The 24,213-nt window shown below is 41.7% G+C and overlaps 1 protein-coding gene across 1 annotated transcript in view; it reads left to right on the top strand.

The window, feature by feature from the left end:
* Positions 1 to 12,084: 12,084 nt before the first annotated feature.
* slc6a1l (solute carrier family 6 member 1, like) overlaps positions 12,085 to 24,213 on the top strand; it is a gene marked incomplete at both ends in the record, with an annotated part of 34,184 nt that continues 22,055 nt past the window's right edge. The window contains 2 exons of the mRNA XM_080420592.1: positions 12,085 to 12,337; positions 21,020 to 21,151. Coding sequence (XP_080276718.1) covers positions 12,085 to 12,337; positions 21,020 to 21,151 — 385 coding nt within the window. The remainder of the gene's footprint in view (positions 12,338 to 21,019; positions 21,152 to 24,213) is intronic.

The following is a 24,213-nucleotide window of genomic DNA, read 5'->3' as shown; positions in this document are numbered from 1 at the left end:
CTCTCCTTCTCCTCCTCCGAGGAGGAGGAGAAGGAGAACGCGGAGAGGCGGGGCTTTGATGCGCCGAGCGGACCTGTCTTTTGTTGTTCCCCCCCACATAGCAACCAGGAAGCTAAGCTAGGGGAACCATAATATCTATGAGGGGAACGCTGAACACGCGTTCACACGCACACGCTTGTCCATGACGGAGGCGCGCCGATTTAGTGGAGCTTGAGGCCGAGGAAGCGCGCCCTCGCGCCTCGAGGCGCGAGTGCCCGCGCTGACCGGCCGACGCTCCACTAGTCGACTCAGCGCCGTTTGATTTGTAAACCGATAGGGACAGAATAGTTCTTTTCATGGATCACTGTGTGTGTGTGTGTGTGTGTGTGTGTGTGTGTGTGTGTGTGTGTGTGTGTGTGTGTGTGTGTGTGTGTGTGTGTGTGTGTGTGTGTGTGTGTGTGTGTGTCAGGGAGAAAGTAAAACAAAAGCCAGAACACAATAAAAGTATCTAAACAGTCCTGCTTTCAATAAACCAAAAAAAGCATGAGCGCGTGCGCGTGTGTGCGTGTGTGTGTGTGTGTGTGTGTGTGTGTGTGTGTGTGTGTGTGTGTGTGTGTGTGAGACTGTGTGTGTGTGTGTGTGGCCATATATGTTTGTGCACAAGCCTGGCTTGTGGCTCCCTCTAGTGCTGGGTGGGTGGTAAAAACGAGCGCGCTTTCTTCAATCGTACTGGTTCTCCAATCATACTGTAACATATATACTTCTGAATCCTGAAATAAACAAAACTGAGGGAAAAAAAACATTCCGGGTGGAAACCGGAACGCTCGTCCTAAAACACACTCGCCCATTTTTTCCCGAGGATTGAGGTCACCGGATTAGACCAGGGGCGAGGGTGTTTGACCGCTGACCAGTGTTGGTACCAAGTTTGGTGCAGATTGGAGCAATGGTGCCCCTCGCAAGTCTGCATGTTACGTTTGTGACATCCACCGTCCACCGTTGACCCACCCTTTAGGCAATTTTAATGTATAGAGCCTATTGAGTGAGAGTTCACAGAAATGCTAATGGTACTTCCTCACTCCCTGTGTAATTATATGCCAATGGTCAATGCCCATGTGCAATTTCAAATCTATTCCCTTCGCACTGGTTCTGCATTGCAGTTATTTATTTTATTTTTTTACCACCTCTAGCCCACACAGAATTAGAACACCACCAGACACTCAGAACCTAGCACGGGAAAGGCATTAAATGGTTTAAAGATGTATTTGTAGATGGGTGTTTTGCCTCTTTTGATTTATTTCAAGAAAATGCAATTTACCTTGATCACACTTCTACAGATATTTGCAGGCCAGACATTACGTGCGCTCTATGTTACCTCGCTTCCCTAAAGAGCCCAATACTAATCCTATCTCGATCACTTTCTCTCTTTTGACCCGATGGCGCTATATCAATATTATACGACATCATTTACAATTTGAGATCTGCGCCCTTGGATAAGTTACTGTAAAGGCTGACTGGAAACATGATTTGGGGCTCCTCCATACATAAGTCGTCACTCTGTGCAAGAAATTGCTTATTGTAGTTTAAAGTAGTTCACAGAGCTCACATGTCTAAGGCCAACCTTGCGAGTATATACCCTAACATAACCCCTATACCAGCGACAAGTGCAAGAATAACAATGCAACCCTCATTCATCAATACTGGATGTGTCTGCAATTACAACCATTTTGGGAAAATGTGCTCTATACCCTATCTAATATTTTACAGCAAAATCTAAACCCAGACCAATAGCGCTGCTCGGCACTGCTGAAGGGGAGGATCTTCCTTTGACGCGTACAGAGTGTCGTATGGTTGACTTTGCCTTATTGCCTGCTAAACGTGTTGTTCTGCTCAAGTGGAAGGATGCTGCCCCGGCCGTGCTCAGTCAGTGGCTTCCTGATATAATGTCCTGTCCTGCCTGTTTTAAACTGGAGATGTTGCGGTTCTCAAAAAAATATAGTTAAGACCTGGGGTCTGTTTATGACATTCTACCACAACACACAAACGACATAGTGTGGTATACTTTTGCTTTGACTGTAACACCAAACTACAACAAACCTAAAAATCTTTATTTTATCTGCTCTGATTATTTTTCATGATCCCCCCTTTTATTTTCTATTAACATTTTGAGATTGTGCCTTACAACTGTCCTGGGGATTGAGGGTGGGATAGGGGAATGTGGGATATATTTGTGATATATTGAATATTAAGATGCTATGTTAGCTTGCCCCTGGGCTTTGTCTAAAAACTGAATAAAAAGATTTAGAAAAGAAAGAACATTACCAGACAGACTTATCAGTAGGCGGAGATCTCTGAAAGTCTGGCTACACGTGAGACTAGCCAGACTAGTCTCACGTATGTGCTTCCTCTTTAAACCATGTAATTATAATGTAATATATTATTACTTATAATATATAAATGTATTTAAAGAAACACATAAATGATCAGATAAGGAAAAGGTCATGTCATCACAACCTTTGAAATATCGAGACACTTTTGTGATACCCCTCAGTTTTGAACTGTCTCAGCATGTGAAAGAACCTACCCATCATTTGAGGAGGACACACCATAGATGAGCGTTAACTTTTCAGGCCATGACCCCCCAAAATAATCATATTTGAACTGGGGATCCCCCACCCTGACAAGCACTGGGAATTGTAGGTGTTGCATTTAGTTTGACTTTAGTTAGACAAATATTTTGAAAATAGCGTGAGGCGTTGTGAGCTTAGCCTGGTAAACCCTCCCTCCGGAAATCTCATTTCCTTTTGATTTCAGAAGTGAGTCTAGCCTGAAGGCTTGTCTGGGCGTTTCTAGCCCGTTCACCAAATGGACGAGCCTATCAGCGTCGTCGCTCATCGTTCTGTGATTGACAGCGACAGTTGGCCAATCAGGTGGCGAATTCGAGTGAGCCTGAATGAAGCCGAGTGCAGCCTGAGTGCAGCCGACAAAAGACGAACGGCAGCCATTGTTGTTTGTGCGAGTGCCTTCACTTCTTACTTTCGTTTATAAAACGCTCTCAAACTTCTTTTTTGAGGCACGTAATTTACTTAATAAGATATCGTTTGGATAGAATGTAGTTGTTTAACTTCATATATGTGGTCAATCAATCATGACAGAGCCTATTTAAAAATAAAAATTCTGAGAACCGGCAGGGGCGGGATGTGACACGCATGTATCCGAATAAGGCAACCTATTTTGGGCATGGCCATCTCAAAAGTCCTGTTGCGTCACATTAGTCACGGAGGTGGTAAAAATGCACTGCAATTGGCTGAAGGGGAAAACGATCATTGGCTGAAGGGGTTGTCAGTCAACGGTATTACTCCCGCCCAACTCCAGCCCACAGCCAATATTTCAGAATGGGCGATCAGGCCAGACTCACTCCTGAAATCAAATGGAAATGAGATTTCCGGAGGGAGGGTTTACCAGGCTATTGTGAGCTTGTAAATCGGCTATTTTCACAATGTTTGCCTCTTTCTTACGTAATATTTGACAATTTGGCCAATTCGGTATTAAAAAGGTATTTACAAGTCATTAAATTGTCACTTTATAAATGTGCAGATACCTTGAATACACTTATACTGCATCTTGGTTTGTTTACTGTTGAGTGAGAAAACAATGTTGCACATTAAGCTAATCATCTGGGGACCCCCCAAAATAATTTGGGAACCACTGAGCTATAGTTCAATTTGAATGGCAGCATTCACCACATAATTAGAGACAAGCCTGACAGGAGTACAGTCAGTATAATGTTGTGCAACACAGCAGCCAGAATTGTGCAGCATTTAGTGACACAATGACAGCTGAGATACTGTATGGATTCTTCTCACAATGAACTGACTGACGCTCTCTCTCTCTCATTCTTAACTATGAGTCTGAGCAGGCGAAGGCTTAAGAGTGTGTGTGTGTGTGTGTGTGTGTGTGTGTGTGTGTGTGTGTGTGTGTGTGTGTGTGTGTGTGTGTGTGTGTGTGTGTGTGTGTGTGCGTGCGAGTGAGCCTTGAGTGCAGTGCTGGGTCAGCGCTCCAGTTGGCAGCAGCTAGAAGACAGAACACACTGCCATGAATGACCCAGGCTTAAGATGGCAGGAAAACATACACTCTCTCACGCACGCACACTAATTCGGCGAAGAGATGTGATGCTGGGGAGGGGGGGGGGAAAGGAGCGGACCCAGTGTATAGCCCTGGGGGACTCCGGTTAACTATATATAGGGTCGTTAAAAACCTTACCTAGTTGACTGGAGCCTCTCAGGGCTCTATCCTAGGCCCCCTCATGTTTTCCCACTACACTAAATATCTTCCAAGAAAATAGAAGATCTACAAGCTCACAACAACACGTTGTGAGCTTGTAGATCTCTAATTTTGCCAAATGTTATTTTGCTGAACGGTAAAGGGTGAAAGTACTTAAGTAAAAACAAAACAAAAAAACAAATCAACACAATTATCGAAAACAATCGCATCTCACAGGCCATTTTAGGGTGCCAACCCCGGATGGCAGCCGGAACGAAAGAGTGCCTAAAAAAAAAAAAACGTTGTGTGCATGGAGCAGCACCTCATCGTGATGAGCTGTTGGCTGAAAGGTGCGTCGCCGCTGTGTCAGCGACAGGCGGGTGGCATTGGAGGATCGTTCTGGCCCTCGTTGTGCGTCTGTCTCTCCAAGAAAGCTCGCCATCTTTGAACAGATCCTGCATTCCCTTTCACCAGCGTACGAATGTGTGCTGAATGTGAATGTCGAATATCGTGAGGTCACGTTAACCCAGTAAGACCGGGAACGCATCGGTGTCATGTTAAGATTTCTTAGGCTATAAAAAAAAAATAGATATACAAGCTCGTAGTGCGGCACTCGTAGATCTGCTATTTTTTTATTTTTATATATATATATATATATTTTTTATTTTTTTATTTTAAAGCGAACATTTGTAACTCAAATCTTTGCTATTTTTTAGCCAAAGGAATGTAAAAATGACACACCGGTCTTGATGGGTTAAGTGATGTGGTTAAGTCATGGCTGTGTGTGTTGTTGCGGGGGTCCTACATTTCCAGGAGCGGTGCCAGCGGGCACTGCATGTGGCGCTGCCCGCTTCATTTTACAAAACTCCATGAGCTCTTTCACTGCGTGGGCGCCATGGCAACAGTACTGGCTAAGATCCCCCCCCTTCATCCCACCACCTCGATACACACACACACACACACACACACACACACACACACACACACACACACACACACACACACACACACACACACACACACACACACACACACACACACACACACACACACACACACACACACACACACACACACACACACACACACACACACACACACACACACACACACACACACGGCCGTCAGAAGTATGTGTGATTGACTTGTGGTCCCACGGCCTGGAGGCCCTCACTGTGGGCAGTATATAATCAAAGCAGGTCGAAACGTTATTATCAGCCCACTCAATAACAGCATTAGGATCCACCGCCACCGCCACCCCCACGGGCAGCACAAAACGGAAACGACGCTGGCAGCCCCGAGAGAAAGGGAAGGGACGAAAAAAAAGGAACAAAAAAATCAAAACTGTTATCCGGTATAGCTGGGAATATTGTGACAGTTAGTTCCCTTTGGGCGAGGAACTAGGGATACTGTGGCAGCAAAGCTTTTTCACTGCTGTTTGAGGTTAAATTATACTTTTTTTTTTTACTACTGGATGAATACCGGACTTTTCAGGACATTTGAGGTGCCGGTGTGGAGGACGTGAGGACACCAATGACCTTACCGGGTGCCTGGAGACATAACTTTACAGGTAGGCTGTGATCTTAACCCTATACCCTAAACCAGGGGTTGGGCAACTTTGATGATGGGGAGGGCCACTATATTTCCACACTCACTCCAGAGGGACACATTGCATATACTGTCGGGCAGACAACTCTCATCTCTGTATTTTAAACTTTTTCTTAAATTAATCGCCATTCTATGTCACACAAAAGTAGAGAAAAATAGCCGATCTACAAGCTCAAAACGCGTTGCAGCGCACGTATATGCCCTAAACCCTAAGGTAAGTGGGGAACATAGAACCCGGGAAACATAGAACCTGGGGAACATAGGGATGACCCCTAAAGGGACATAAGAGAGGTAGTCACAAATTACACAGATGAAAGAGGTAGGGAAGTTTGCGCTCTAAACTCAAGCCTTACTATAGGCTGAAGACGGGCATGAGAGGCCAGTATTAAAGTCCATAAACAACAAAAATGCTAGCAAAAATGCTAGCCCCCCCTAAGGGAATTCATTAAAAGAAAGCCTGAAAGAGGAATCAGTACCAGAGCAACCACTCGAGGAGATTGTGAAGTGCCGCACCGGCAAACAACCTTCGGTCAAAATGTCCTCTCAGTACAGGGTTGTGTAGCATGGAATGGCCTTCCTCTACATATCAGCTGCAACCATTTGTGATCATATTTTAGGTTTATTTTTAGGCTATGTAATGTTATGTAAATGTATTTCACCGTTTGTCTGTTTTCTAATGTTATGTTTTTCTGATTTTATGTTTTGTGTGAGGACTGCGGATGAAAATTAGCATCTTTGCTAAATCCGGTGTATTTACGTTCATGTGACGTTCATTAATATGCTCTGTCCTGTCTAAATAAACAAATAAAGTAAGTAAAGTACATCACCGAAAAATTAACATTGAGGCTTTTTGAATGCAAAAATATGTTCCTTCACTTACAAAAGTGCAAAATTAATTTTTCAGTGTGCAAGCCTTTGTTGTTTACAAATTACGCAGATGTCCTTAAAAATTCCTTTAATTTGAACCCAAAGTTTCTGCATTCAGGATCATGTGTGAAAACAGTGATTGGACTGTCCTGGACCACAGTGGCTTTATTAACTGAGTGGCAATGTCTTTTGATGGAAGTATTGCTTATCGTATTCTTAATCCTAAACCGAAACTTAAAAACCCAAAGCCTAACCTCAATGCAAAGCCTAACCCTTAAATCCTCACTATGTAACTTTTTTTGTAATGAATAAAATGTATTTTTTTTTAATCTGTATGGTAGAGTATGTTAATACTATATAACGTATACAATGGGGGTGGTTGTATTTGGTCTCCCTGCTCTTCTATTGAGACATTTAGATTGTGTCAAAGGTCATGTGTCACCTAGACACAGGATCTGGCTCAAATTTTGACCTGATGGTCAAGATTCAATTTATCCTCTGAGCAAGCAGATATAGGCTCTATTTTAGCTCAATGGTAAAAATGTCAGCACTTGTGCAGGAAACAGCGTTCAAATCTGGGGTAGAAGAGGAATGTTACATATCACAGCTTTAATGCATAGCCTAACCTTAACCCTATCCCCAAACCCCTCAACAACAAAGGACAGCTCTCCCTTTTTGGCACACATTTCAGAATTTTAACATTGGGATGGCCTTAGCATTCCCTCCTTCCCTGTAAATAGCTATAAACTGTAACTATTCAAGGAATCAGACATGTAGTGGTCCTGGAAGTAAACTCGATCTAACATCCGTCTTAACTCATTCACTGCCAGGCTTATTTCAAGCTTGTTGATCCATATGCCAAAGGCATTATGGATCAAACGGAGAAAAAAAATTCTCCGTTTAATTTTTAACATTGAAGTGGATGGAGAATTAACTTTTTGAAAATCGTTTTCTCCTAGTTCCTTTGAGATAAAAAAGGAAAAAAAATAACCAAAAAAAAAAAAAAAAAATTAAAAATTTTATTTTGAAACGGCCGTCAAAAGACGTCATTGGCACTATATGAGTTAATCACATGAGCCTGGCATCCCTATATTCTGGGGTGAACATTTGGGGGAAAATAGTCAATTTTACAAGCTCGCGACACGTTGTGAGCTGGTAGATCGACAATATTTGGTGGAGGTTTGGTGCAGAGGGAAAACAATTCAAAATATTCTGCTTCAATTTAGATTGAATGTGCTTAAAGGAGAATTCCGGACAAATTAAGTGTTATCTTTGATGTCTCGTTACTCACCTACCGATGTGAAAAGTAGCGTTCTTTTTTTTCATATATTCCCCTGTCGTCATTTTTTAAACACCCTCCGTTGTTATAATGGGAGCCGCTGGGTTAGTGAAGTTCGTCTATTATAACCGATGCAATGTTATTTTTTTCTCTACTACGATTCATTGTAGAGTCTCATGATAGTCAAACATGCGCTGAAAATTCCTGCGAGCCTGCCGTTAATGGCGAACGATTTAACACTGGTTGCTTGTTTCTTCCAGAACCTGGCAACTCGTGTTGCCAGAATCTGGAAACAAGCAACCAGTGTTAAATCGTTCGCCATTGACGGCAGCCTCGCAGATAGTTTCAACGCATGTTTGACTATCATGAGACTCTACTATGAATACTAGTAGTGAAAAAAACAACTTTGCGTCGGTTATAATAGACGAACTTCACTAACCCAGCGGCTCCCATTATAACAACGGAGGGGGTTTAAAAAATGACGACAGGGGAATATATGAAAAAAAAGAACGCTACTTTTCACATCGGTAGGTGAGTAACGAGACATCAAAGATAACACTTAATTTGTCCGGAATTCTCCTTTAACCTGTACAGTCTAAGCCATGGCCTGTATACACAGACACTACTGTAAGGGAACCTGCAAAGGAATTTGAGTTATTTTAGCGCCAAATGTTTGGGAAATAAATGTTTCAATTATTTTTGTTTTGAAACTTGGATCAGTCAGTCAGTAATGTTCTGATTCTGAATGAACTTCAAGGAAAGGCAAGGCCAGGCTGTTTTTATTTGTATAGTGCATTTCAAAAACAAGGCAATTAATTGCTTTACAGTTACAGGGCTGAAGAGAGAAAAAAACAAAGAAGATTGAAAAGAAAAGTACCTCAATCAAAGGCAGTGGCAAGATAAAGGTCTTTAGTTGTGTTATAAAAGAAAAACAACACATGCAGGTCTCCAGTCAGAATCAAACCAGCAGTGGTGGAAGAAGTACTGACACTTTGTACTTAGTGAAAGTACACCAATACCACTATATAGAAATACTCTGTTACAAGTAAAAGTTCTGTATTCACATTTTACTTGAGTAAAAGTACAAAAGTATTGGATTGCAAATGTACTTAATAGTACAAAAGTAAAAGTACTCATTATGCAGAAGGTCCCATTTCACAAGTTTTCAAATGTATAAAAATCCTTTGAAAAGCGTTGTGAGCTTGTAGATTGCCTATTTTCAAATTGCCAAAGTATATAGGTCTGAACTTCTCGGAAGTGGTTTTGTAATAATGATTAAAATCTACAAAGTAATTAGTAAGTTTTCAAAATGTTTTGTAGTGGAGTAAAAGTACAATATTGATTCTGAGATGTAGCGGAGTAGAAGTAAAAGTAAAGAAAATTGGAAGTACTCCAGTAAAGTAAAAATACCTCAAAATTGTACTTAAGTATTGTCCTTGAGTAAATGTACTTAGCTACTTTCTACCACTGCAAGCCAGGGACATTCATTATAGCCATCGTATCAACCCTATTCTGGCCATGTCATAAAAGCCGAACATTTCGGGGGAAAATGGGTGTACATGGGTAAAAACCTATGTTCATGAAAAAAAAATGGCTGAACACGCGGCGCGTTGTGGGCTTGTAGATATTTTCGGTGAAGAGTTTTGGTGAAAAAGGAGGGGACCAAGAACAGACCCCTGGCTGACCCCGGTCAACCAAGTATTTACCGGGTGTTAATGGGTTAACCAGGGACTGATTGATTGATTGAATTTATTTGGTGATAAAAGGAAAGAGCACGTCATCACTTCCACACATGCAGCAGGCACGATATCACAGACGATACAAACACAATAAACCCTAAGGGCCCTATCTTGTGCGCCGCCTTTACCCCTTATGCCTAAACTGTATAGGCATTTTAAAATAGTGAAAATAGCCGATCTACATCGACATCATGTGAGCTTGTAGATCGGCTATTTGAACTATTTTAAAATGTTTTTCAAAACAATAAAAAAAAAAATGCCTATAAAGTTTAGGCATATTTCCATTGTGTTCCACTAAATCACTGTTTCCCAAAAACTGGGTCTTGTGGAAAACATTTTTTAAAAGCAGACTCGTTAACTTTGAGCCTAAATTAAAAAAATATACATATATATTTATTTTGCATTTTTTTCAGCCACTATATAATAATGCTGGTGTGTTTTTCTGCAGATAGATACATCCCTCTGGCTGTATTTTGGTTTTGTTCCACTGTTTATGTTGACATTCCACTGTTTATATTGCCATTCATCCCTTGCAGGGACTGAAAAGTCTTTGGGGGGAGAGGGGGGGGGCTCGGCTAGAGCTCTTAATTGATCCCTTTGAACTTCAAAGGGGTTGTGCACCGAGTTGATTGATTGGGCCATAGAAGTGTCAAACTCGTTACTGCTCTCTCTAATCAATGAACACATCAAGGACAGCAATCACTGTGATACCTGTCAGAGAGGGGAGGGGGGAGTGTACAGTACACACACATCTGAAAAGCTACCTAGTCTGCCTTTAATATAGCATTAAAATCAGTTTAACCACTTTAAAGCTACTACACACACACACACACACACACACACACACACACACACACACACACACACACACACACACACACACACACACACACACACACACACACACACACACACACACACACACACACACACACACACACACACACACACACACACACACACACACACACACACACACACACAATTTTGAAAAAATGTTAAAGGAAGACTTCACCCATTTCCCAACTTATCTTCATATAATTGGTCCTCACTAATGCTCATTATAATAATGGTACCATTTTTGTCTACTCAGTCTGTGTCTCAGAGGCTGTGGACAGTTCAGAAACCCACCTACGGCTACTAGTGACATCATCGATTGAGAATCCAAGCTAATATGAACTGCAGGAAAGTTAGCATGCTATAATGGAAGCCATATTGTTCTTGTGTTAATAAAAATATAAATATGTTTTTAAAATGGAAAAAAACAATGCCTAACAATGATGTCAGATTGGTTGAAAACGGGTGAAGTCGTCCTTTAACGACAGAAATCAACAAAATATTTTCAAATGTGGGTCTGCGGCCAAATACGGCCAAATATCAATTTGGGATCCTTGAGTCCAAAACTTGGAACTGCTCTGTAGAGAAACTGTCTAGAGCTGGGAATATTGTGACAGTCATTGTCTTCGGCAGTGGTTCTCAAAGTGGGGTCCAGGGACTCTCAGGGTTCCTTGAAGGGGTTCTAAATGGACAAGTCTGTAGCTCAGACAGTATACAAATAAGGGGTGTCCTTGAAATGTAAAAGTTTGAGAACTACTGGTCTAAGGGGATGAATGGTGATTCATGGTAAAAAAAAACATTCTTTAGGTATGAAGCATGCAAATAGAGTACTGAAGTCACACCCACTACGCCTGGGTCATGGCGTTATTTTTTTGTATTGGAATTCCCCCCCAAAAAAAGAATGTTCTTTCTTCTTTGGATAAATTAATAGTTTTTGATGCTTCATATCCATTTGAGTATCGCTGTTTTTTTTAAAATAATTTTTTAAACCCATTTAGACCTGGAACGCATCTGTGTCACTTTAGGTTTCTTTGGCTATTAAAAAATAGCAGATATACAAGCTCATAGCGCGGCACCGAGTGCCGCGCTATGAGCTTGTAGATCTGCTATTTTTTCAAAAAACTTTTAGGATTTAGAAAATGTTTAAGAATCGCCTCAGGTCTTAATGGGTTAATACAGTTGACGTGATCTAAGATTCCCCTATCGGAAATCCAATACAAAACATAACGCTGTGACCCACGGGAACAGCGCCCTCTAGTGACGTCAGACGTTCGGTGCTCTATAAACACTCCTGCCCCACACGTACTAAACTGCGACAATTCTGTCTTCTAACCTGCAGCTTCCCCACATCGTATCCAGTACCCGTCCATCGCTGTGAGTTCCAGTGTCCGGTAAAGAACCAGACTCAGGGGGGGGGGGGGGGAAGTGGCCCCAGCAGCCCGACACGGTTCGTCATAACCCTCCGGAGGTCGTGACGGTCTCCCGGTGGTCGAGGTCGACGACGGCGGCCTCGCGATGGGTAAGAAGACGGGACAGAACGCCGTGGCTATGAACTCTCCCGCGGTCAGGGAGGCTAAACGAGCGGTTCCCGTCGAGGATCCGGTAGCGGTGGCGCCCCCTGCAGACGAGAGTAAGGAGAAAAAAGAGGAGCCTCCGGACCGAGGTGCCTGGAAGGGCAAGTTCGACTTCCTGCTGTCGTGTGTGGGATACGCCATCGGGTTAGGAAACGTGTGGAGGTTCCCCTACCTGTGTGGGAAGAATGGTGGAGGTAAGTGAACGGAAGGGGGGTTTCTTCTCCTTGGTTGGGGGACTACCTCTTTCTTTGGTGTTTCACCCAAGTGGGCGTGGTTATATTCCTATCCGTAACCCACAAAAATGTTTTAGATAGGGCCCTAAGGGCTTTATGGTGTTTGTATCGTCTGTGATATGGTGCCTGCTGCATGTGTGGAAGTGATGACGTGCTCTTTCCTTTTATCACCAAATAAATTCAATCAATCAACTAGTCCCTAGTTAACCACTTAACACCCGGTAAATACCACAACCTCACTAAAACTATATGCCAAAATCTAACCCTAACCCTAAACTTAACCTCACAAAAACTATACCTAACCCTAACCTCACTAAAACTATGCCTAAACCTAACCTTAAACCTAACCTTAACCTCACTAAAACTATGGCTAAACCTAACCTTAACCTCACAGAAACTATGCCTAAACCTAACCTCAAAATCACACTCACGTGGGCAAAACACCGGCCCACGTTTCGGCCCAATTGGAAAGGAAATTAGAAGGAAAAGAATAAAAGACAAAAATATTTATGTATGTATGTATGTATGTATGTATGTATGTATGTATGTATGTATGTATGTGTGTATGTGTGTATGTGTGTGTGTGTTCTAACTGTTTGTTTTCCGTAAAGTTAACGCCCTACTTGATCATACTAGTGTCACACAAAATCACCAAAAGTAGCAGATCTGCAAGCTCGAAAAGTGCTTGAACTTGTAGATCTGCTACTTTTGCTACTTTTAAATTTGAATCCTGAAAAGTAACAGTTTTGGACTTAGGAGGTTTCCACCCGACAGAGACAATATACATTATGTATAAATAATAATGTATTATCAAAGACAATAAAATACATGACATTTACACCTATGATGACATGTCCATAACAGGCATGTCAGGGTTATCAATGTGGTTAATTAACATTCAGTGATTAAAGCCACCAGATCTTAGAACCCAAACTCTGATTGAACAGTTTGTCAGAATGAGGAACAAGAGTTCAGTCCAGCCCAGGGGTCTTCAACAGGGGGTCCGGGATCCCTAAGGGATCCCCAACGTTTTGTTTACATTAAAGCACGACTCCACCCATTTTCAACCCATCTTCATATAATAGGTCCTCAGCCTTACTAATAGTAGAGCGGATAAAAGCAATATTTTGGGAGAATCGTTCACTTGGTGATACAAGCGTGAAACTTGGTACAGATCATCTTTAGAGGTCATTTATCGATTTTTTTAATCGAGCCACTTGAAAATCAAAGATGGCGGCCATTTTTCAAGATGGCCGACATCTTAGTGGGCAGTTAAGTGATATGATGGTTTATTTGGTGATACAAGCATGAAAATTGGCATGAGCAGTCTCTGTGGGTCACTTGACAATAGGCCACCCACAGCTACTTGAAATTTCAAGATGGCGGCCATTTTTCAAGATGGCCAACACTTTAGTGGAGCAATTAAGTTATATAATGGTTTATTTGGTGATACAAGCATGAACATTGGCATGAGCAGTCTCTGTGGGTCACTTGACAATAGGCCACCCACAGCTACTTGAAATTTCAAGATGGCGGCCATTTTTCAAGATGGCCAACACTTTAGTGGAGCAATTAAGTTATATAATGGTTTATTTGGTGATACAAACATTAAATTTGGCATGAGCAGTCTCTAAGGGTTGCTTGACAAGAAAACACTCCCAGCCACTTTACATTTCTATTTTCAAGATGGCCGCCCCCTGGATCCTCAAAAGATACATTTTCTCATAGAAATGTATGTTTTTTTTTCATTAAGGACGATTATACGATTATTATTATTATGCTAAAGAACAACTTTTAACACATCACAATATAGTTGTGTTGATTTGTTGATCATAGATAGATTAGATAAGAGTGAATATCTGCACTATCAGGGCACACTGGTGATATATCACTGCTGTTAAACTCAGAGTGGGGTTCAATGTCAGCTAATTGAAAGTTGGTATCCCAAATGCTGTCTAATTTACCCCAAAACAGTTAGATAGCCGCACCTGAATTGACAGGTTGTGCCAGCACGGGAGAGCCGAGCCAAGGTTAATGGGGTTTTAGTTAACCGGATGGTGTACAGATCGCTCAGGATTTAAATGGCATTGGATGAACGATCGAACTAAGTGTAGGGTTAAGGCACGAACTTAGTTGTATCCCATACATCAAAGTGCTTGGTAAAAGGTGGTAAAAGGATAAACCCTCGGCCTATGCTGCAGACATGGCAGAAGCCATCATAACAGTTGTGAAAACTAACTGGGACAGATGTTTAATTTGTCAGCAGGTCACCAAGGAAAAACTCATTCAGCCGAGTTTATTCAACAGAGAGCACGATCGTACTGGTTATGATACCATTGCAAGAAATGTTCCATTATTTCATAAGATCAATGCTCTGCCTATCTTACTTAGTCCAACCCGACTAGATGAAGGTGATGGCATAGAAAGCACATCGACAAGAAACAGAGCAAAATATAATTCAAGCTGTAAACTTAGGTTTAACAACACAGAGCTGGAAAGGGCCCAAAAGAGAGCATCTACATCTGCTGAAGACACTGAAGATACCAAAGATATCCATGTCAAGAGGCCAAGAAGATCTAATGTATGACCGGTCCAGCGATGTCACAACTGTGAACGAGGCCAGGCTTGATCTCTTTGCCAGAAAGCAAAGACAATATGACTTGATCCCACCAACTCAAGCAGCACTCAAAGAGCATGCCAAACATGCTTCTTATGAGGCTGGATACGTGTGGGGACAGGCATTGAAGCGACATCCACAAATGCCGAGCCCATCTGACTGGGGATGGGTGGAACAGGACGAGAAGTGGAAAGTCTTCTGGACTCCACTTCCACCTATTGCGGAGAGTTGTTGGGAGTTGACCAAATGTGGGTGCTCCAAGGCATGTACTGGAAGGTGTAACTGCTTCAGATATGGACTCAGTTTCACATGCCTATGTAGTTGCCCCTGCTAGAACCTATTTGCATGTTTATTTTATTTTTATTATTCCCTGTTGTCCTCTGTGTTTTCAAGTGGAGGCCTATGGCTCGGCTTCCCCTCGTCACATCGACGCATCATGTTTTACTTTTTATCTAGTCTATTACTGTGTAATTTTCAGTTGTTACTTTGTAACATTGCTTCCACTGCCTTCCACTGCCATATCTAACAGTGAAGCACATTTTCAGTTTAGTTCCTTAGTATCGTTTGTCATGGTTCCGTGGCTATTGCCATTCAGTATTAGCCATTACTCATAATTTTGGAGCACTGTCCGTTCAGCACCACAACTGTGCTTATCAGCACCACAACTGTGCTAATTTATTCATCTTATTTTTTGTTTCCCCACCCCTTAGTATTTATTTGACACATGTAATGGCTGTTAGTTTAAAAAAGTTAGTAGTTTATATCCTCCCTTGTGACTGTTACCTTGTCGTGGTAAGGGAGCTTGTTTAGGCCTACCTCAGTGAACCCTGAGAGCTATGCCGGTGGGAGGCAACTCCTGACAGGTCTTACCAAACTGGACAGGTCGTGGGCGAGGAGTCAGACAAAACACAGTCAAACAACCTCTCTTGACAGAGCTTTTTGAGGAACCCAATACATTTCTATGAGAAAAGGTATCATTTAAAGATTGACATCTTGAAATTTCAAGTGGCTGTGGGCGGTTTCTTGTCAAATGACCTTTTGAGACGGCTCATGGCAATTTTCATGCTTGTATCACCAACTAAATGATTTCTTAAGCTTAACTAGTCCACTAAGGTGGTGGCCATCTTGAAAAATGGCCGCCATCTTGACATTTCAAGTAGCTGTGGGTGGCTTATTGTCAAGTGACCCACAGAGACTGCTCATGCCAATTTTCATGCTTGTATCACCAAATGAACCATTATATAACTTAAATGCTCCACTAAAGTGTTGGCCATCTTGAAAAATGGCCGCCATCTTGAAATTTCAAGTAGCTGTGGGTGGCCTATTGTCAAGTGACCCACAGAGACTGCTCATGCCAATTTTCATGCTTGTATCACCAAATGAACCATTATATAACTTAAATGCTCCACTAAAGTGTTGGCCATCTTGAAAAATGGCCGCCATCTTGAAATTTCAAGTAGCTGTGGGTGGCCTATTGTCAAGTGACCCACAGAGACTGCTCATGCCAATTTTCATGCTTGTATCACCAAATAAACCATCATATCACTTAACTGCCCACTAAGGTATCGGCCATCTTGAAAAATGGCCGCCATCTTGGATTTTTGAGTGGCTCGATTAAAAAAGTCAAAGAGTTGACCTAAAGGAATGTTCATGCCAATTTTCACGCTTGTATCACAAAGTGAACGATTGTTCCTACTATCCGCTCTACTATAACGCTCATTATGAGATGGCACCATTTGTGTCTGCCCTGTCTGTGTCTCAGAGGAGGGCTGTGGATGTTTCAGAAACCTGCCTACCAGTGACATCATCGATGGGGAATCCAAGCTAATAGAAACGGCAGGCTTTCTATCCCTGGAAAGTTAGCGTGCTATAATGGAAGCCATTGTTCACACGTTAATAAAAATCCAAAAAAATGTTTAAAAAAAGAAAGAAAATGCCTAATGATGATGTCACTGGTAGGCAGGTTTCTGAAGTTTTTTTTTACCATTTTTATCATGAGTATTTCTTCACCAATTATATGAAGATAGGTTGAAAATGGGTGAAGTCGTCCTTTGAACCCTGTAGCATCCCCATTCTGAGGGGAACAATAGCCGAAAATAGGGAAGAGGTTGGTGTACAGGGACAAAAGAGCAGACCAAAGGTCAAGTTTACTAGGCATTGAGGGTTTAAGTGGTTAAATGTCTGAAAATACACATTAACATGAATCCAACACTGATGATAGTGCTGTCAAACAAGTCTATGAAGTTATCTATGAAATCTATGAAAAAAGCAACACAATGTTATACAACATGTAGAGCTTCAACTCTCAACCAGTGGTGGAAAAAGTACTCAAATTCTTTACTTAAGTAAAAGTACCAATACTGCAATATAAAAATACTCTGTTACAAGTAAAAGTCCAGAATTAAAAATTTACTTGAGTAAAAGTACAAAAGTATTGGCATCAAAATGTACTTAAAGTACCAAAAGTAAAAGTACTAAATATTTGAAAATAGCCGATCTACAAGCTCCCAACGCGTCGCGATGCGACGCGTTGGGAGCTTGTAGATCTGCTATTTTCAAATAGCCTATGTATGAAATAGGGCTAAAGTGGTTAATGTGTGTTTTATAATGTAATAATTTATATCTGAAAAGTAACTAGTAACTAAAGTTTTCAAATAATTGTAGTGGAGTAAAAGTACAATATTTGCCTCTGAGATGTAGTGGAGTAGAAGTAAAAGTATAGACAACTGGAAATACTCCAGTAAAGTAAAAGTACCTCAAAATTGTACTTAAGTACAGTACTTGAGTAAATGTACTTAGTTACTTTACACCACTGCTCTCAACCTTAGCTTCATCTCTCTCTCAGCTAAGGGGTCCTAAAGACCCCTGATCCAGTCTGTTGGACTGTTATTCTGTTTGAGGGCAAAAGAACCCAAACATAGACACAGGCACAGACAAACAGACACACAGCTGTCCCATGCACTGACTCCATACTGCATAAGAACATTATATATTATAGATTGGAAAACCAATAACATGATCTGTTGGTTTGCTCCAGATGACCTTGCCGCGCCACAACATCACAATATCCGCTGTGAAAAGGGTCCATAAAGCCCGGTTTATACTACATACAAATCTACATACAAATCCTATATTAAAATTGCCTTAAGGGAGGACCACGTTGTCACGCTCATGTCACCAAAAATAAATGTTTTGGCAAGACCCCTGCGTATTATTCACACATTTGGGTGCAGCGTGCGTCCGCCCCATACACACCCATTACACAGATAGTGAGTGCAGGGAGTAGTGCTTAAAGGGATGGTTCCCCCCCCAAACAATTCCTATTGATTAGTCACCCCACCCATGGAGACTCGAATTCATGGATATGTTTTTGTTTTTGTCACATTCCTAAGCCAATAATTTGATGACCGGCAGGGTGACTAATCGATTTTTTTTGGGTGAACTATCCCTTTAAGAGTGAATGGCCCCAATTCACTAAGCAATTTCCGACCATATTATATTCTTACCGGCATTTAAGACAATTTTCTTCAAAATGTTGTCTTAAATGCCGGTAAGATCAAAATATGGTCGTAAATTTCTTAGTGAATCGGGGCCACAGATCCCACCGACATGACAGTCTTGACTCAATGTCAGCAAATGTAAAACCGGTTGCAAAGAAATCTGCTGGACTCTGACCTATGTGTGTCTTGAGACGCAAAGTGAGAAGTGTTGTTCAAACAGGTTTGTTTCTTCCATCGTGCGCAACATTTACATCATTCGATTACATTCAAAACCTAGAGTTGTTAATTCATTAAGACCGGGAACGCATCTGTGTCATTTTAAATTTATTTGGCTATGTTCAAAGTGATTTTTTTTTTACTTTGATCTGTGCTTCTGGGGGTCCCTAGAACAACATAGTTTTAGATGGGGGTCCGTGGCCAAATACATATAATTTTGGGGGTCCTTGACATGGAAACGTTGGAGCACCACTGATATAGCGACATACTGTTAGGATTTAGGAAACATTTTCAGATATGTATTTGGCCGTGGACCCCCATCGCAACATGTTCCAGGGACCCCCCAGAAGCAAAGATTCGAGTTACAAATGTTCGCTTTTAAAAAATACATTTATTCAAAGATTTGCACACATTTTCAAGATTTTTCCAAAACAGCAGATCTACAAGCTCGTAGCGCAGCACTCGGTGCCGCGCTATGAGCTTGTATTACATATCTTGTATATCTGCTATTTTTCAATAGCCCAAGAAATCTTAAAATGACACACAGATGCGTTCCCGGTCTTCATGGCTTAATGCCCTCATTTCATCCCGCCTAGATTATTATAACGCTCTCTCATGTCTCAGTAAAGGCTCCATACAACGCTTATGTCTCATGTCTCATGTCTCAGTAAAGGCTCCATACAACGCTTATGTCTCATGTCTCAGTAAAGGCTCCATACAACGCTTATGCTTGCAGTTAGTGCAGAATGCAGCTGCCAGACTCATTACTGGTACACTAGAGGTCGGCTCGGAAACAAATAACCCCAGTTTTAAGCTGATCTACACTGGCTGCCAGTCATTTTTTAGAATGTATTTGAAGATTTTATTGTCAACATTTAAAGCTCTCCATTGATCTGGCACCTGGCTACCTTGTAGAGATGCTGAAACCCTTATAATCCTGTCCGTAGCCTGAGGTCCTCTGACTCGGCTCTTCTAGTTGTTCCTAAGTCAAGGTTGGTTGACCAGACCAAGGGTCACCGGGCCTCTGCCATCAACAGCCTGCCATTTGACCTCAGGCTAGCTTAACTACTTTTCATAAAAACTCTTTTTAAAAAAACTATTTCTATAGGAAAGCCTTTTTAACCCATTAAGACCTAGAACTGTGTCATTTTTAGATTTGAGCTAAAAAGCATTATTTCACACTTTGGGCTATTCAACAATAGCAGATATACAAGCTCATAGCGCGGCACCGAGTGCCGCGCTATGAGCTTGTAGATCTGCTATTTTCGAAAAATCGTGAAAATGGGTGCAAATCTTTGAATATATATATTTTTAAAGCAAACATTTTTAACTCAAATCTTTGCTTCTGGGGGGTCCCTGGAACAAGATATTTTGATGGGGGTCCGCAGCCAAATACATATAATTTTGGGGGTCCTTGACATGAAAAAGATTGAGCACCACTGATATAGAAACATACGTTTTTCAGAAAACTGTTGGGATTTAGGAGACATGTAGAATCGGCTTCAGGTCTCAATGGGTTAATGGCAATAATTTGGTGCAACGGTGATGACGTTGGCCTAATTTGTTGTCACTGTCTCGTGTACTGACCAATTCGTGCAACAAATTTTCAAGTTGTTGCACAAATTGCTTCTTTGTTAATTGTTTTTATTCTTGTAAAGCACTTTGTGACATTGTTAAGAAAGGTTCTATATCGTCTCTGTCGGGTGGGAACCTCATATGGTCCAGAACTGTTACTTTTCAGGATTCGAATTCAAAACGTATAAAAAGCAGCAGATCTGCAATGCGGCACGAAACGACGCGTTTCGAGCCGCATCGCAGATCTGCTGCTTTTGATGCTCAAAAAGTTTAAATATGGAGATAGGATGTTTCTGCCCGAAAGCGACAATATAAATAAAGATTTATTATTATCATTATTATCATTATTATCATTATTATAATTATTATCATCATCATCATCATTTCAATACCTCATACCAATGAGGTATCTAGGTTTCTATATCCATACACAGATTCATAGATATAGAAACCTAGATACCTCATTAACCTCTGCAGTTCACTGGAGCGACCTGTCAGAATTGTGTAAAAATATCCCGTTATATTTTTATACGACTAGATTCTGCCAAGTCCCGTAAAAGACGCGCTGTGATTGGCCAGCAGTCAGGAAGCTTGCCTTCTCCAAAATGGCGCCCCGAAATACAGAAGCCTCAGAGCCGGAGGAGGCGTCTTACCTTTATATGTCTATGGTTTCTATATCTATGCATGCTCACAGACTTACCAAACTGTTCCTTCCGTCTCTGGTCACGTGAACAGGGGCGTTCCTGATCCCGTACTTCCTGACCCTGGTGTTTGCCGGGATCCCTCTCTTCCTGCTGGAGACCTCCCTGGGACAGTTCACCTCGGTGGGGGGTCTGGGGGTGTGGAGGCTCCTGCCTATGATGAAAGGTGAGAGTGGGTTACATACACAAGTTGCCACCCCCCCCTAGTGCAAGGGTTCCCAAACTTTTCAGGCCGCGACCCAAAAGCAGCGGTGGAAAAAGTACCCGCATGTTCTACTTAAGTAAAAGTATCAATACTGAAATGTAGAAATACTCTGTTACAAGTAAAAGGCCTGTGTTCAAAATGTTACTTTAGTAAAAGTACTAAATTATTGTATTGGCATCAAAATATACTTTATACCAAAAGTACTAACGTGTTTGAAAATAGCTGATCTGCAAGCTCACAACGCGTTGCTTTGCGACGCGTTGTGAGCTTGTAGATCGGCTATTTTCATTATATCATAATTTATATCTGAAAAGTAACTAAAGTTGTCAAATAATTGAGGTGGAGTAAAAGTACTATATTTGCCTCTGAGATGTAGTGGAGTAGAAGTAAAAGTACTGAAAACTGGAAATACTCAAGTAAAGTGAAAATACGTCAAAATTGTACTTACGTACAGGACCTGAGTAAATGTACGTGGTTACTTTATACCACTGCCCAAAAGTACTTTTACATTTTTACTTTAGAAATGTGCAGATATACTTATACTGTATGTTGGTTTGTTTACTGTTGAGAAAACAATGTTGGACATTAAGCTAATCATCTGGGGACCCCCCAAAATCCCCATTGGGAACACTGCCCTAGCGTTCACATTTAACCTCAAATTCTGTTCTATGCTTTTATTTCCTCCACCACTGAATGTTTTTTTTGCAGAATGATCAGATTTCAGATCGACGCAGACACTTCCCCCCCCCCCCCCCTGCAACCATACATTCATTAATCACTTTAATACTGGCCTCCTCCCTACCTACAGTGATCTGGGCATGTCATTACAGGCTGCAGCACCTGATTCGAATGCTATCATTGCATTGCATGCATTGAATGGGCGAAATAGGCGAGTTTATTAGACCTTTGAATGGGCGAAATAGGCGACCTACTTACCTACCCGCGATTTATCAGACCATTCATTGGGTGTTATCAAGACATACTAACCTACCAACGGACATGACTTAAATAGTTCAGTTTCGGTTTTGGTTTCGGACCATGACGGAGGCGCGCAGTCACAGTTCAGGACGGCAACTCGGTCGCCTTAGCTCCCTCGGTGGTCCTTCACGGGGTGACAGTTCGCCTGTGCCTACTCAGCGCCGTTCGAGTTATGTACCGATAGGCACAGAATCGTAAATATTGTTGTGGGGACTGCTCCGCCTCCAAGTAGGTCAGTAGCTCCTGATTACGCCCCATGAATGGTCTGACAAATCGCGGGTAGGTAAGTAGGTCGCCTATTTCGCCCATTCAAAGGTCTAATAAACTCGCCTATTTCGCCCATTCAATGCATTGATAGCACTCGAAGCCGGTGGCTGCAGTGGCTGGGCGGCAGTGAGGGGACAGTGAGGGGCGGCAGTGGCTCAGGGGTAGAGTGGCCGGGTACAGTGAACAGGAAAACCGCAAGGTTCCCAGTTCAATCCCGGGCTGGGGGGCTCCCCCCCAGAGTTAGTGTCGAAGTGTCCTTGAGCAAGACGCTGAACCCCTCATTGCTCCCGATGAGCGCTTTGGATGAAAGCGCTATATAAATGCACCATTTACCATTTACAGGCTAAACTGTTAAAAGTACAAGAATAGTCGATGTACAACTTTGTGGTCCCACAAAAAGTGGGAACTTTTTATAAACTTGTAGTTTTATTTATTTTTATTAAATGATGCCTTTGGCTGGGTGATATGTAGCCGGTCTGGGCCTACTTTTCAGCAGACCCTCGCTACGACTCTGCGTTGTGTTGTGCGTGATGATTGACAAGGGGACTTGGGTTTTGTCTTTAGCCGAAACGGGTGGCGTATTTATTTCTCTGCATGAAATAAAGACACAATAATGCAGCAGCATTAACACACATGGACGTCTGCAACACACCAGTCTCAGTCTGCCATACAAACAACTGAGGGACTAGTATACCTTATAAAACATTCAGATATCAAATCTGTCACAATAGATCACAATACACGATATACAATTACAATTACACATGAAATTAATACACCACCGGCTAATTAGTATTTTTTAGACATGTAAATAAAACAATAAAATAAACACATAGTACAAAACACAATAGACCAAAAACATGGGAGCAACAAACATACCTGCATGAAATAAAGACAATAATGCAGCAGCATTAACACACATGGACGTCTGCAACACACCAGTCTGTAGTGGTAAAAAGACACCATTTAAAGGGTTAGTTCAGATCTTTTGAGTATTTTCGACCCCTCTGTCACATGGTACTAATGTTTGTGTCCAGAATCACTGCGCCGCGGCAGCCTACTCACGCACAAAATATATGACACAAAAAATAGTACCATGTGACAGAGGGGTCGAAATTGAACGAAACCTGCTCTATATGGTAGAAATAGGTCAACAATACAAATGACGCTAGTTTTTTAAATTAATACATTTTTAATGAGCGGCCCCCACCAAATCTACTAATCTACCGGAACTACTTCATATTCATCAAAACCGGACCATAACTCTGACCACAGGACTCGGGCAATCAATTAATACCTTTGCAACCACTACATTAACGGTAAAGGAAAATACTCAAAAAATCTGAACTAACCCTTTAAGCTTGCTGCAGGTGCTGTGTGTGAGTCCTCACAAGTGCTGCTAAACAGTAAACTTATTAAAAGGTTATCTAAAACACTCAAACCCTTGCAAAACAAATACACAGCAACACATTAGCACCATAGAATGATATTATAACCTCGTTTCACAGTTTAACATTGTATAAACAATGTAAACAACTTTTAGAACAGACATCTACCAAGAGCACAGGACAAACTCTCCTCACCTCAGTCTGCCATACAAACAGAGAGAGGCTGCAACGCAGGTACATGACGTCACTGCAGGAGGAAGTGAAGACTTCAAAATAAAAGTATTAGCTCCCAAAATGATCTTTTGTAGTAAACATTACAAAATAAAAGTGACAATAAATAATATTGGAACAATACAATAAAACGTGAGGGATTATTGGTGGAATGCATTC

Source organism: Gymnoscopelus braueri, assembly GCF_963280865.1.
Source record: "Gymnoscopelus braueri genome assembly, chromosome: 23".
Taxonomy (NCBI): domain Eukaryota; kingdom Metazoa; phylum Chordata; class Actinopteri; order Myctophiformes; family Myctophidae; genus Gymnoscopelus; species Gymnoscopelus braueri.
The sequence above is the reverse complement of the archived record's forward strand: the minus strand, read 5'-3'. Positions and strand labels throughout refer to the sequence as shown.